Below are 15,412 nucleotides of genomic sequence, written 5' to 3'. Positions count from 1 at the left end.
TTTGAATAATTTGACAAAATATTTAAATAATTCTGTAAAAGATGTGCCAATAGAGGAAACAAATGAGAAAGGTATTTGTTTATTAAGGTAATTAAGTGTGAGGTCATTCGTTTTTGACCATAAAGTCATCAGATCTAGAGTTTTTATTAAAATGTTGAAAGCTAGTGAAGATCGAAGGAGATTTAGGGGTAATGTCCACAGATCTCCAAAATGTAGCAGACAGATGTAAAAGATTATTTAAAAGACCAATGAAATGCTAGCCTTCATATTTAGTGGGCTGGAAAATAATAGGGAGGAAGCTTTAAACAGCAATCCAAAGCTCTGGTCAGAATGCATTCAGGGTACTGTTCGAGACACCAAGCCAGAGCAAGGACATAATGCAGCGGAAATTCAGTAGATGTGACCATGGTTCCACGGGTTAAATTATGAGGCGTGATTACTTAAACTACATATATATTTCTTGGAATATAAATGGCCATGGGATGATATGATCCAAAGTTTTTAGAATTTCGTAAGGAATTGGTGGGGTAAACACAAATAAACCTTTTCTGCTGATAGGGAACATATAGAACAGGAGTATAGAACAATGAGCCAGGTCATTCAGGAGGGGGTTTAGGAAGCACTTCTTCATACAAAGCGTGGATGAAGTGTGGAACTCTAGCCCACACAAAAAAACAGCAGATGTGAGCTCAATTAATTATTTTAAATCAGAGCTTGATAAGATTTTCTTCAGCCAGGTTTATTAGGGAATATGGAGCCAAGGTGGGTGGATGATGTTCATTTACCAAGTCATGATCTCACCGAATCACACAAAGGCTCAGCCGGGGGAGGGCGCAGAAGAGGAGGTGGTAGGCTGAATTACTAATTCCTGTTTCTATGTTGTTCCATTATGTTCTGCTAATGTTTAAACCTATCCTCTATTACTAATTACAGATTGTGTAAATATATATTGTAATTGGTACCAGAAATCAAAAAATCTTCTGGATTTGTCTGACCAGTTCATTTTTTGTTACAATGTAATTGTCATTTTAGGATTCTTATTAATGCAAATCTACTCAACATTGCATAGATCAGGCTTGGCCTGGAATACATTGTTTCAACAAATTAATAGTATTTTGCTATACAGGTATTGAGGATGTTTGTTCTTAACTGGAGGTAAAGTTTGCAGACTTCAGTCACCTTTTAAATCTACAGAAAAATAATAATTTAAAGATTCAATGGTTTGGGTCAGAAGAGAACATTTCCTAATACTTTTTGCTCTCAGGCAGCAAACCCTTTCCCACTGATGTTGATGGCTATCAATTGTTGTCAGGTATCTCCTGTTCTTTTACTCACTAGCAAACACTGAATAGCGAAGAAAATTAACTGTACCCGGAAAGCGATTCTTGAATTTGGTCGAAACTTTCCTCTTTAAAAAATAAAACTGCTCAATCAGACTGTGAGTATCAAAGGAATCAGCTGTTCACTGGCAATTTGCCCAATAAATATTTATAGCTACTGTATTTCAACATGGAGTTTGCATGTCCGAGGAGACTTCTCTGAGCGCAATGCACTCACTCACCTGAGAAACCCACACTTTTCCAGCAGTGGTTGAATACAGATAATTAGTAATATTGGCACATTTCTTTCTCCTCTAACTTAAGTGACCAAAATCAATTTTAGCAGTCCAACTGCCAGCCTGCTCAAGATTATATATCAAAGAGATACAAGATGTGGATCAAACGAAGGCATTGTTTGCTAATATTAGCACAGTTTCATATGGGGTAACACACGTACCTGGAAGTTTAATTTTTAAAATCTGTGCTAAATCTGTCTGACAGATAATTAACAATAAATGCAGACAACTGAAGATAACAAGGTGATTATTTCACATCTGTGCTCATCAGACCAGTTTTATGCTAAAGCAACTGGGCAAAAAAAATCATGTGTTGGTGAGTGCAGAGGCAGAATGTTTATCCCAAATTGTTATTAAGCTGGAGGCATTACTGCAGACAGAAAACTAAAATGCTTGAATAATACACTGACCCTTTCAGGTTATAATATATTCTTTCAGGTTGATGCAAATCCAGGAATGAAGTCAACTGTGGTTCTACTTGAATGGCAATGGTAATAATGATGGAATGAAAATGTCAATATCAAAGGAGCTTAGGTGTCCTTCCCCTAGAGTACTTTTTAAACTCTCCTAGAAGGAGAGAATGTTACCCCATTCACCTTGACTTCGACCGGGGTGATCTAGATTGACCTCTGGAGCTGGAACGTGACCTGGATCTGGAAGTGGTAGAACTTCTGGTCCGGGACCTGCAATAAAATGGCAAATATTTTCCAATACTAAGTCTGCATTTTAAACTATATAAAACCTGGAACTAGAAACACTTCTTCAATTTCACAAAATCCATAAAACTACTCGTTGTTTACTAACTACCACATACAAAAGAAAACAAATCAGCCTTGTAGCCAAGCTGAGAGAATGCAAATTCATTCAAATTTCCCTGTAACTCTTTACATAATAAAACAAACCCACAGAATCATTATAAAAAGACTCAATCACTTCCCACTTTTAGAATTATTGGTCACAGAAGACCATTTGTATTACTTTATAATGGGTAGATAATAATAACTGAGTTAATATAAAACAATGTTAAACCAAGGGTTACTATAAAACAGGAGATGAACATCCATCTAAAGGTGGTTCTAGAATGGTTATTTAGAAAACTATTCTTAATGCAACATTTCATTCTACTTCCTATAAACAGGAAGCATAGTTAAAATTCATCAATTAAAACAGCTTGCTTTTCAAAGAAAAGGAAAACAGAAGTGCAGTCATCTCTTCAACCATATGGGAACATGCATATTCAACTAACCATAGTCAGTGCGTGAGTTTGGAAAAGTTAATGACAAAGAAACAGGCAACATTTAATTTCTCATCCATTATTGGTCCCACCAACGTACATTGGTCCCAATACAAGTTATTACTGGATTTAAGCTTTAACAAAATTATTTAAAATTAACATTAAAATTGCCAGTCTCACATATTTATATGGCCAAACTTCACTTGTTGATCTCTTTACTTTGAGATAAGTGGCTAGCTTCATAACATTTTAACTTTTCAAAACCACGATATGAAACGGTAAAATATTATTGCATATTAAGTGTCAGTTATTGTAAATCAGGTTGTTGCATAATTAGTTTCTTGCTTTACATTTTTTTAAAACAAAAATTTGCAACGAAGACAGGAAATGCCATCACAATAATGAAGAACAATGAGGCAGCAAAAATAATGTATTCGTTCAAACAGATTGGGAGAATTTCTAACTAATCTAACCAATAAGCAGATGCAATTGAAAGTAAATTAATATAAACAAAGTTAGTATGGGAACGAGGTACAAAAAAAAAAAGAGGATCTAGCTGATGAATGGAATAGTCAGAAATTAGTATAGAAAAGATCAGGAATTAGCAAATTAAAAACAAATGATCTACTGGGTTACATTAACAGGAAACAAGGACAGCACAAATGAAACTCTATCACAGAATTGTTGCAGTGCAGAAGGAGGCAATTGAGCCCATCGTGCACTGGCTCTCCAATTCACTGAGTGCCATTACCACCTTCGCCCTGTAACCCTGCAGTAGCTTGTGCATTCCAGACCTTAATCACATCCTGTTTGAAAAAGCATTTCCTCATATTACCTTTGTTTCTTTTGCCAATTACTTTAAACCTGCACCCTTGTGTTGTTGATCTTTTCAAGAGTGGGAACAGTTTGTCGCCATCTACTCTATCCAGACTCAACCTTTTAATCTCCAAGCAAAACAGTCCCAACTCCTCCACTCTATCTTCATAACTGAAGTTCCTTGTCCTTTAAACTATTCTTGTTCATCTTTTCTGCACTGTCCGATACTTTCCTAAAGTACAGTGCTCAGAACTGGACACAATACTCCAGCTGAGGTTAAACAAGTATCTAAGTGTCTCACACAAGTTCAACATCACTCCCTGCTCTTAATAATAATCTTTATTATTGTCACAAGTAGGCTTACGTTAATACTGCAATAAAGTTACTGTGAAAATCCACTCGTCGCCACATTCCAGCACTTGTTTCGAGTACACGGAGGGAGAATTCAGAATGTCCAATTCACCTAACAGCACGTCTTTAGTGACTGTGGGAGGATAGCGGAGCACCCAGAGGAAACCCACGCAGACATACAGATTACGTGCAGACTCCGCACAGAGAGATCCAAGCGGGAATCGAATCTGGGACCCTGGCACTGTGAAGCAATAGTGCTAACCACTGTGCTACTGTGCCACCTTGTATTATATGGTTTTATAAATAAAGCCTGGGATATTGTGCCCCATACACCATAGTCTAGGACCGGTCATTAGTATAAATGAAGAGTAAGGGTTCCAGCACTGACCAGTGAAGAACATGACTACTTGCCCCCTTCCACTAACTTTCCTCTAGTCCATAAGATATCCATTAATCTTTAGCCTGCTTCCGATACCTCAGTAGCCTGTTTCGAACAGTCTTGTATCCATGTTGAAATTGTCCCTTTTATTCTAAGAACTAGAACTTTACTCACAGGTTTAGTATGGAACTGTATCTGCTTTTTTGGAAATCAATGAAGCATTTCCCTCATCAATCCAGTATGTATCGCTTCAAAAATCTTCAGCAACTCGAACACAACTTTCCCTCAAGAAATCCATGCTGGGTTTCCTTAACTATGCATTTGACCATGTGACTTTTAATTTTGTCCCAAATTATTGTTTTTCCCACCACCAAGGTTAAACTGACTGACTTGCAGGTATTTTATTTTAAATTTAGAGTACCTAATTCATTTTTTCCAATTAAGGGGTAATTTAGCATGGCCAATTCACCTACCCAGCACATCTTCTGGGTTGTGGGGAGCAAAACCCATTCTAACACGGGGAGAATTTGTAAAATCCACACAGACAGTGACCCAGAGCCGGGATCGAACCTGGGACCTCGTCACCATGAGGCGGCAGTGCTAACCACTGCGCCACCGTGCTGCCCCCACTGGCTTGTAGTTTCTGACGTTATCCTCATGTCATTTTTTTTTGCAATTACCCATTCCTCTGGCACCACCTGAATTACGGTCAGAGACTTGGCAATTTTCACATTCACTTCCCTCAACATCCCTGGATATCTTGGTGCTTATTATCTGTACAGAGAGCCTAGTTAATACCTCTAGTATATTAAATGCCTCCTCTTTCATTGGTAGCAGATGCAAAGTATTCATTTAATACCCAGTTATGCCCCCTACTCCATACACAAATCCCCTTTTAGTCCCGAAGGGCCCTACTACCCCATTTACTATTTATCTACTTATAGAAGACTTTGGGATTCCCTTTAATGTTAGCTGCCAGTCTTTTCATATTCCCTCTTTGTTTTTCTTATTTGTTTTTACACTTCCCGTCTGAGCCTTCGCTACTCAGCCCGATTATCATTTGCATTGAGCCCGATTCTCCATTGTATTGTCCACCAGACAACTATCATCAGCAGACTTTTTCTTCATATCTAGATTTCTTTTTTCATTTAGGGAGTTCTGGATTTGTTTGCCCTACGTTTCTCCTTGATGCGAACATACCTTGACCATTGCAGAATGCTCTCTTCTTTGAGGGTAGGCCATTGTTCATATACCGTTTTTCCCTGCCAACTTCGAACTTCCAATTTTCAGCCCAGATCCATTCTTGCTCCATTGAGGTTGGTTTTCCCCCAGTTAATTATTCTTACTCTGGATTGTTCTTTATCCTTTTCCATAGCCTATCTAAATCTTATGATACAATGATTGCAATCCTCTATTTGTTTGTTCTCAAACTGACCCACCTCAGTCCCAAGAACCGGGATTAGCAGTGCCACCTTTTTCACTGGGCTGGAAACAGAATGTCAGAAGTTTTCTAGAACACAATCTAGGAACTATTGCCCCCTCTGCACTACTATTCTATTGTAGAACATAGAACATACAGTGCAGGAGGCCATTCGGCCCATCGAGTCTGCACCGACCCACTTAAGCCCTCACTTCCACCCTATCCCCGTAACCCAATAACCCCTCCTAAAGGTTTTGGATACTAAGGGCAATTTATCATGGCCAATCCACCTAACTTGCACGTCTTTGGACTGTAGGAGGAAACCGGAGCACCCGGAGGAAACCCACGCAGACACGGGGAGAACGTGCAGACTCCACACAGACAGTGACCCAGCATGGAATTGAACCAGGGACCCTGGCGCTGTGAAGCCATAGTGCTATCCACTTGTGCTACTGTGTACATCAACTCTCTCTGCATCACATCAGGTGTTTATCAGATGCTACTTTGATGACAGTACACAGTTCTGATCTCCAGTTATAGTGAGGTAATTTACCCCCGAGATTACAGATGGAAGCAAAGGCAAAGAGGATAATTCAAATGTCAAACGTTTAAGCTACAATGGAAAGAAAAGATGTACCTGTGCTTCGTTAAAAAGGGAAATTTTCAAGTGATCAATTTTAGTAAATAAAGAGATCAATATAATTAATCCAGTCAAAAAGTTTCAAATAAAAGGGGGCATAATTTTAAAAATTGAACAATGGGAATAAGTTAATAAAGGGGGCCATTGACATGGATATAGATTTGCAACCAATGGGTCACACCTTCCAGTGCTGAACTCCATCTAGTGGCAGAGGTTAGTCAGTGCAGGCAGTTCTGGGACTTCATCGGATAAATTCTATCACGAGATGGAGCCTGGTCAAACTCCTGGACAGTACTGCTTGGTATGTGCAGCTTTAAAATTTGATACTGTATTGTGTTTATATTTAATGATGTATTTTATTTAGCAAGGAATGCATAGTGCTGCACTATTTCAACTTGTACATTGGACATTTCACACCTGAAAAAACCAAAGGAACCTAACTCGGGCTTTAACCATGATTCACTTAAACTTGTGATTTTCCGGAATGCAACTGCAACTTTAAGTGAGGAGTTACTGTATAAAATAACTCAGTACTTGCGATACAAATTCATGTTTTAGCACCTAAAACCAAAAAAATATTTAAGTCTTATGGCTAAAGATCTTACGATTGTAACTTATGACAACTATAGAATACATTTGATATTGCAATATTTTAGCTCATCCAATAGAAGCCATCTAAAAGTCATCTCCTAAAGGAAGGAATATAACTTCAGATGCAAGACTAGACTCATAAACTTCATAACACATGAATGTACATTTAAAAGAAAGAAGTTAAACTGATACTGACATTTTGCCCGGTGTCACCCTTGACCTGTACCCGTTTACCTGGACCTTGAACTGGAATGAGCAGCGGAAGAAGATGAAGATCGAGATGAGTGTGACTTGGAGCGACTCCTGCTTTTGGGAGGTTTCTTTTCATCTTCACTTGCATCCAGATTGTACTTTGAGAGATCCCCATCTTCTTCATCATCATCATCCTGCAAAGCGCTGTAAAGTTACGCTAGCATATACAGAATTGGTCTTTCTGACCTCCCAATTAAACAAACGTTGCAAAAAGAAAAACACAGATAGGCCTGTTACATGTTCAAAACATCAGTTTTCATTTTTTCAGTTTCCCCTCTCAAACAAAGCTCCCTGGACATATTGGTCTGGGACAGGCTTCTGAGAATCAAGTGTAACTCCATGGTCAGTCAATATTTAGAATTCAATCAAGGAAAGTCAGCTTATTTTGGCATGATCCAAAATGGAGACCAACTGGTTCACAATATTTCACCAGTCATTAGCTTCAGGAGACAAAATTTACAAACAAGGTTGAATTAACAGTTGTTTTGAAAGCAACAAAATATATCAGTGGCAAATTAATCTTGTTTGTTTAATGCAGTGTCTTTTGTTCTACTGCAGGCGGGATTTAAAATATGGTTTAATCTCAGGTCATGTCTTCTACAGTGACTCAGGAATATGACAGAAAGCTGATTCTATTTGTTCTGTTTTAAAATGGAAAAGAGCTTGAATTCTGTAGCATCTTTTACACTCAGCAGCCCTTAAAATATAATGTGGGTAAATGTGAGCTTATGCACTTTGGTGGCAAAACAGGAAGGCAGATTATCTTAATGGTGGCAGTTTAGGAAAAGGGGAAGTGCAACAAGATCTGGGTGTGATGGTGGAATAGTCACTGAAGGTTGGCATGCAGGCACAGCAGGCGGTGAGGAAAGTTAATGGCATGCTGGCCTTTATAGCGAGAGGATTGCAGTGTAGGAGTAGGGATGTCTTGCTACAGTTATACAGAGCCTTGGTGAGGCCACACCTCGAGTATTGTGTGCAGTTTTGGTCCCCGAAGTTTGAGGAAGGACATTCTTGCTATTGAGGGTGTCCAGCGAAGTTCACCAGACTAATTCCCGGGATGGCAGGACTGACATATGAAGAAAGACTGGATCGACTGGGCTTGCACTCGCTGGAGTTTAGAAGAATGAGAGGGGATCTCATAGAAACATAAAATCTTGATGGACTGGACAGGCTCGATGCGGGGAATGTTCCTTATGTTGGGGATGTTCAGGACTAGGGGCCACAGCTCAAGAATAAGGGGTAAGCCATTCAGGACCGAGATGAGGAAGGACTTCTCTCAGAGATTTGTGAACCTGTGGAATTCTCTACCACAGAAAGCTGTTGGGGCCAGTCATTGGATATATTTAAGAGGGAGCTGGACATGGCCCTTGCGGCTAAAGGGATCAAGGCGTATGGAGAGAAAGCGGGAGTGGGATACTGAACTTGCATGATCAGCCATGATCATATTGAATGGTGATGCAGGCTCGAAGGGCCGAATGGCCTACTCCTGAACCTATTTTAAGCACTAATAACGAATTAGTTACTCCACTTGAGGCATTGTAACTCTTCTTCTGTCAGAATATAGATGTGTTTACTTATGTGTCAGAGGGAGCACCCACTTAATTCAAATAATTGGGTTTTAAATAATGTGACAACTTGTACTAAACTCTGCCTTCACTGGAGTAAAATGCCCAAGGTGCTTTAAAACACACACTTACCTGATTATAATTGATTAGCTGCTGAGGTTAAGAGGCACATATTTAAATTTAGACTAAACTGCGTTGGTCAATTTTGCCACACAATTCTCAAGTCACTTGTCAAATTAGGAAATTTGCCTGAAGCCAGAGAGAAAGGTTGGTAAATGCTAATATTCCGGGATCTTTCAGTTGGTAGTTTAGGACAGCAGAATTGGCCCCTAGCTTTTGAAGTAAATGACAACCTACAGATCAAAATGGTTATTGAATTAAATTTGACTATATTATGTCCACCTTCCAGATAATGTCATCATTTCATGTACAAATTTACAATTATGCCTTGTTTTCATGAATTTGCCAACAAAGGAAACATAAAACCCAGGGGTGAAGTGTTCATTCAAAAGTCTTCTGAAGCCAGGATTCAGTGAGGACATATGAGCTTAAGTACAGTATATGGCTTTATTTGATTCTTAAACTCGTTGCAAATTAGGTCTAGGTTATAAGGAGTGAGAGCTGACTTGAGTGATCTCAGACAGTAAAACCCCCAAACAATATCTAGAGTAAAAACACAAATATTTAGTTGCAACTATTATATAAACTCAACTTTGGGGGCAGCACGGTGGCGCAGTGGTTAGCACTGCTTCCTCATGGTGCCAAGGTCACAGGTCCGATCCCGGCCCTGGGGCACTGTTCACATGGAGTTTGAACATTCTCCCCGTGTTTGCATGGGTTTCACTCCCACAATCCAAAGATGTGCAGGCTAGGTGGATTGGCCATACTAAATTGCCCCTTACTTGGAAAAAATGAATTGGGTACTCTAAATTTATATTTTTAAAAAATGTTTAAAAAAGATGATATTCCCAAATAATGGATTGCATTTTTGGGAAAATTCGCAGTTCGGGGTGCCCGTCTTGGAGAAAGTGCCAGAGGGGTTGGATTTTGTGCCTGCTTGCGTAAGAGTGTGCGTGTTTGTCTGACTGCCTGTACTTGGCGGGCAGGGGGCATCTTTCCAAGGATAAACATTCACTAGGCTTCAGATTTTCTCCCTTCCTTCTCCATCCCTATTTTAAACAAAGAGGCCAGCAAGATTACAACTGCCTTAAATGTAGCACTGCTTTTTTGCACTAATACTCAAGGTTAGAGTGTCAAAATAAAAACAATTTTCTTAATGCAACTGTTATGCAATGAGATACATGCATATGCAGTTATCAGTTTAACAACAGAATATGACTCACGTCCAGCTTGTATTTGGACAGATCTCCATCCTCATCATCTTCCTCTTCCTCTTTTTCACTTTCAATCTCTTCTTGCAGGATAGTTTTGGGTCCAGCTGGTTTTCCACGGAATTTCTTCTTTTTCCTTCCAAACTAGTTGTGTAAAAAATAAATGACAATATTTTTAACCTTCCCAAATGCAGCCTAATTCAAATTTTCCCGTACTCTACAATCAACTAAAAGCGATTTCAAAACTGTAAAATATGCTTCTCGAGTATGAGCAGCTAGGGGCTAAATTGAAAAGCAGATCCTCAAAGGTAATAATATATTGATTTTTATCTGAGTCCCAAGCAAATTGGAGTAGGGAAAATAAGACTAGAGTGTTAAATGTGTGATTCAGATTGGAGAGACAGAAATGGGTTTCGACTCATGGGACACGAGGACCAGTACTGGGGAAAGTGGGAGCTGCTCTATTGGGATGATCATCACCTAAACAGTGCTGGAACACGAGTTCTAGCGAGTCACATAACTGAGAGGGCAGAGAGAGGTTTAAACTAAATAGTGGAGAAAATGGATCAGGTGAGGGAAGATGTGATAAATTGCAAGAGAGGACAAGGCAAGAGAGCAAGGTATCAATAAGGGATTTACTAATTTGATGTGGCATGAAGGAACTGAGTATACAAGCTTTAAGAGTGCACCAGCATACAAGGTTGAAGACTGCGAAAATAAAAAAAGGCACTCTGAATGCAAGCAGCATTTGCAACAAGGTAGATGAATTGAAAACACAAATGGAAATAAACTGCTATAATTTAATTTATATTATGGAGACGTGGCTGCAGGGTGACCAATGCTGGGAATTGAGTGTTTAAGGGTATTTGGCATGTAGGAAGGAAAGACAAAAAGAAAAAGGAGGTAGAGTTAATAAATAATGCGATCAGTACATTACTGAGAGGGGACCTTAGATCAGAATGTAGAATCAGTTTGGGTGGAGTCAAGAAACAACAAAAATTGTTTTTTAAAAAAAGTATGTTCATTGGTATTTTCCAGTTTTTACAGGGTAATGGCACAAGTGTGTCAGATACGAACAAATAAAGTACTTTCTTATTTACACAGCTTTTTACATCTGACCTTTTAAAAAAAAAAATAAAAATTTTTAAATCTAAATTTAGAGTACCCAATTCATTTTTTCCAATTAAGGGACAATTTAGCGTGTCCAATCCACCTAGCCTGCACATTTTTGGGTTGTGGGGGTGAAACCCATGCAAACACGGGGAGAATGTGCAAACTCCACACGGACAGTGACCCAGAGCCAGGATCGAACCTGGGACCTCGGTGCTGTGAGGCAGCGGGGCTAACCCACTGCGCCACCATGCTGCAGATTTTTTCCATGTGATTACCCCTGCTGCCCCCCCCCCCCCCCGCCTTCCTTCCTTTGCTGGTGGCTTAGCATCACTCTTAGTGATGCCTTCTGCATTTGGCGCCACACACTGCGTTCCATTTCTTTCTGTTGGGGTCTTTAGTTTTTTGTCGTTGGTGGCCTTCCCTACTCTCCTTTTACCCAGTGTTCAACTTGGTGGCCCCCTTGGGTTCGCTTCTCCCCTTCCCCTCCTCTGCTTCTTTCTCTTGTATGTCTACCTTGGTCTTCCTTCCTCCCTCCCTCCACCATCCCCCCTCTCTTCCTTAGTTGCTGTTGGCCTCAAAAAGGTCTTGGGACAGGCTGCTGAATGGCCCCCACGATTTGTGGAAGCCCTCGTCTGACCCTCAGATGGTGTACTTGATCTTCTCCAAGCTAGGGTGTCCGCCCTCCTCCACGTACGTAGTTCTGTCTGGTCTGATACCCCGAAGACTGCCACTCTTGGGCACGGCTCCACCCTCACCGCCACAACCTTGGACATCGACTCGAAGAAGGCCCAGAACATGTGGGCGTGGTTGACCAGGCCTCTCTGGCACTGGTCACATTTGTCCTCCACCTCTGGGAATAACCTGCTCATTCGGGTTCTGGTTACATGAGTTGTGTGCACCACTTTAAACTGCATGAGGCTGAGCATGGCACAGGATGAGGAGTTGGCCCTACTCAGTGCTTCGTCCCAGAGTCCCCAACCCACTTCCGTCCCCAATTCATCCTCCCATTTTCATCTGGCGTCGCCCAGTGGTAGTCTTCCCTTAACCAGTAACCGTCCTTATATGTTCCCACAGTTTCCCCCTCCTTGCTGTCCGTGTTTATTAGTTCCACCAGTAGTATGTCTCTTGGGGCCCTAGGGTATCTTGCCGTCTCCTTGAGGAAAAAGTGTTTCATTTGGAGGTGTCCGAGTTCCTGTCCTGTCAGCAAGCCCAAGTGATTTCATAGAATTTACAGTGCAGAAGGAGGCCATTCGGCCCATCGAGTCTGCACCGGCTCTTGGAAAGAGCACCCTACCCAAGCCGTGTTGCCGTGGCGAGGGCTCGGAGGTCGCTCCCTTGCAGGAGGACTCCTCCAGCCTTACCCATTCCGTGTTTGGCACTTTTATCCATCTCTTCACCCTCTTGGCTGCGGCTGCTCAGTGTAGGTTCGACAGGGCCGACCGCCCATGTTTTTCCTCCTTTGCAGTGTTGGCTTGGGGATTCTTGGGTTCCTGCCCCCTGCTCCTGTCTTTACCCAGTGTTCATAGAAGGCCACCTGCGCCTGGCGGAGTTGGTGCACTGCTTTCCTGGTGGATAACAGGTTAAAGTCCATCTGTAGTTTTTCCTCTCCACCAGAAGCTCCATGATCAGGGTCTCAGTGTACTTTGTCGACCTCCAGAATGGAGTCACTCAGTTGTTACTTGGCCACCCTCTCTTCCCTGTCTCTACGTGTCTTGCAGGCTATAATCTTTCCCCTAATTACCACCTTCAGTGCCCCCCAGAGCGTGGAAGGCGAGACCTCCTCTCTGATTATTTGCGATGTACTCGCCTGTGGCTAGTGATATTTTCTGGCAGAAGCCCTTGTCGGCCAGTAGGTCCATGTCCAATCTCCACGTGGGACGTTGGGCTTGGCTCGTCTCCAACTTCGTCCACGTAGCGTGGAGCATGTTTGGAGATAGCTATCGCGGAAGTTTCTGCTCTTAATATTCCTGGAAGCACCGCTTTCCCCACTGCAAAGATATCTATTCTTGAATATGCTTTGAGGACTGGTGAAAAGATTGGGAATTCCTTCTCACCAGGGTGTAAGAACCACCAAGGGTTCACCACCCCCATCTACTCCATGGAAGTTCACAACTCCCTAGCCATGCCCATCCTTTTACCCATTCTGGGGTTTGATCGGTCTGTCAGCAGGTCCTGTACACAATTAAAGTCACCCCCCCCCCCCCCCCCCCCCCCCCATGATCAGTTGGTGCCAGTCAGTGTCGGCGATTTCCGCCATGGTCTTTTTAATGAAATCTGTGTCGTTCCAGTTGGGTGCGTACGCATTTACCAGGACTACTGGTGCCCCATCTAGGACACCGCTGACCATGCGTACTGTCCCCTTGGTCCGTAACTGTCCATGTGACCGTGAATCCCTTCCTCTAGCTAACCAGTATGGCCATTCCCCAGCCCTTGTCCCATAGCATTAATGGTACATCTGTCCCGCCCAGCCCTTCCTTACACGCAGTTGGTCCTTCTCCCTCAGGTGTGTCTCCTGCAGGAAGACTATGCCGGCCTTCAAACTTTTTAGGTGGGCGAAGACTCTGGACCTTATCACTGGACCGTTAAGTCCCCTGACATTCCAGGTAATAATACTGGTGGGGGTTTCTGTCACCCCGCTTCTGCAGGGTCAACTATACTTGCATGGCAGATGTGCCCCAGCACTCAGGGGTCTCCCTTTGTTAGGGGGCCGTCCAAAATGACTGTGGTCACCGGTCTCACCAAGATGCTGGGCTCCTGCGCTCCGGGGTTTCCCTTTGTCCAGGTGCCACCCAACATGGCCGGCAACTGTGTGCACGCCACCAGAGTGCGCCCCTGTACTCTGGTATTTCCCTTTGCCCAAGGATCCTCCAAAGTGGCTGCTTGCTTTCTCAGCCCGTTCCTCACCTGCCGAAGCTGTTCGAAAACCAACTCATTGTCCCCGTTCGATTTCTTTTGTGCTTTCTCCTCCACCGCCCCACACCGCGTCTCTATTTCCCGGTCTCCCCCTGTGCTTTCCCCTTCCTCTCTATGCACCCCCCCCCCCCCCCCCACACCTAGGCGCTCCCACTCTACTGGGAGGTGCGTCTTAGTCCCCCTTGCTTTGTCGTCCCACACTGGCTATTTCTACTAGTGTGGTGGCTCCCTTCCCGCCCCTACCTTATCCCTGCTGACTGATCATTTTGCCTGTCTTAACCTCTCACCTGCCTTCCCCTGTCCTTGCTTCCTTCTGCAACCCAGTCTTCGCCTTACTATCAGAGCGAGGCAGCACAGTCCCGCACAAACATGCTCACAGTCCAATGAGTCTTTGATTTTCCCTCCTAGAGTCTTTCTTTGCACAACTCTCACCGTTGCCTTGCCTGTCGCTTGTCCAGGCCCTTTTTTTTTTTAAGAATTCATTCGATTCCTCCGGGATGTTAAAGTAATGTTCTTTCTTCTAGCATGTGACCCAGAGCCTGGACCGGACCAGCATACCAAAACATACCCAGTTCTTGTACAGGGCCGACTTTGCATGGTTGAACTTGGCCCTTTGTTTTACTAGATCTGCCCTAATGTTCTATTAGATATGGATTTTATGTCCTTCCCAGGTGGTCACTTTAGTCACCGCGCCCACCACAGGATCCTCTCACAATCCTGGTACCGGTGGAGTTTTGCAAAGATCGCCCTCGGCTGCTCCCCAGTTTTGGGTTTCAGCTTAAGTGAGTTGTGCGCTGTTGAGCTCTAGGAGGTTGTTTCTCCCGGCCAGCATTTGGGCGACGTAGCCAGTCGGATCCCTGCCCTCGATACCTTTTGACAGGCCCACGATCAGAATGTTCTGTCGTCAGGACCACTTCTTTTGGTCCTCGACCCGCCGCTACCAACCTTTTCACTTAGGCTTCCAGGGCGACGTTTCTGTTGCTCTGGTCGGTCGAGACCTTTCCAGGTCGAGGATTGTCCTCTCCAGCCCAGCGATGGCCTTTTGCATGGTGGCCATCGCCTCTGCCACTTTGACCGCCACTTGGATTTTGGTCCTGATCGCCTCTTTCATAGCGGTCAACTCCTTCATGAGAAAGATCTTCTATCCGTTTCCAGTTAGTGATGGGTGTGGGAGAGAGAGGGAGACTAATGC

At 42.8% G+C, this 15,412-nt stretch overlaps 1 protein-coding gene across 1 annotated transcript in view; it reads right to left on the bottom strand.

Annotated features, from left to right (window-relative positions):
* The window catches only part of zranb2 (zinc finger, RAN-binding domain containing 2), a 40,665-nt gene that overhangs the window by 7,475 nt on the left and 17,778 nt on the right, over positions 1-15,412 (bottom strand). Inside the window, exons 6-8 of the mRNA XM_038794393.1 lie at positions 10,207-10,338; positions 7,281-7,432; positions 2,212-2,298 (exon numbers count right to left, since the gene is read on the bottom strand). Of these exons, the coding sequence (XP_038650321.1) occupies positions 2,212-2,298; positions 7,281-7,432; positions 10,207-10,338 (371 nt within the window). The remainder of the gene's footprint in view (positions 1-2,211; positions 2,299-7,280; positions 7,433-10,206; positions 10,339-15,412) is intronic.

This window comes from Scyliorhinus canicula, chromosome 4 (assembly GCF_902713615.1).
Source record: "Scyliorhinus canicula chromosome 4, sScyCan1.1, whole genome shotgun sequence".
Classification (NCBI taxonomy): domain Eukaryota; kingdom Metazoa; phylum Chordata; class Chondrichthyes; order Carcharhiniformes; family Scyliorhinidae; genus Scyliorhinus; species Scyliorhinus canicula.
The sequence above is the reverse complement of the archived record's forward strand: the minus strand, read 5'-3'. Positions and strand labels throughout refer to the sequence as shown.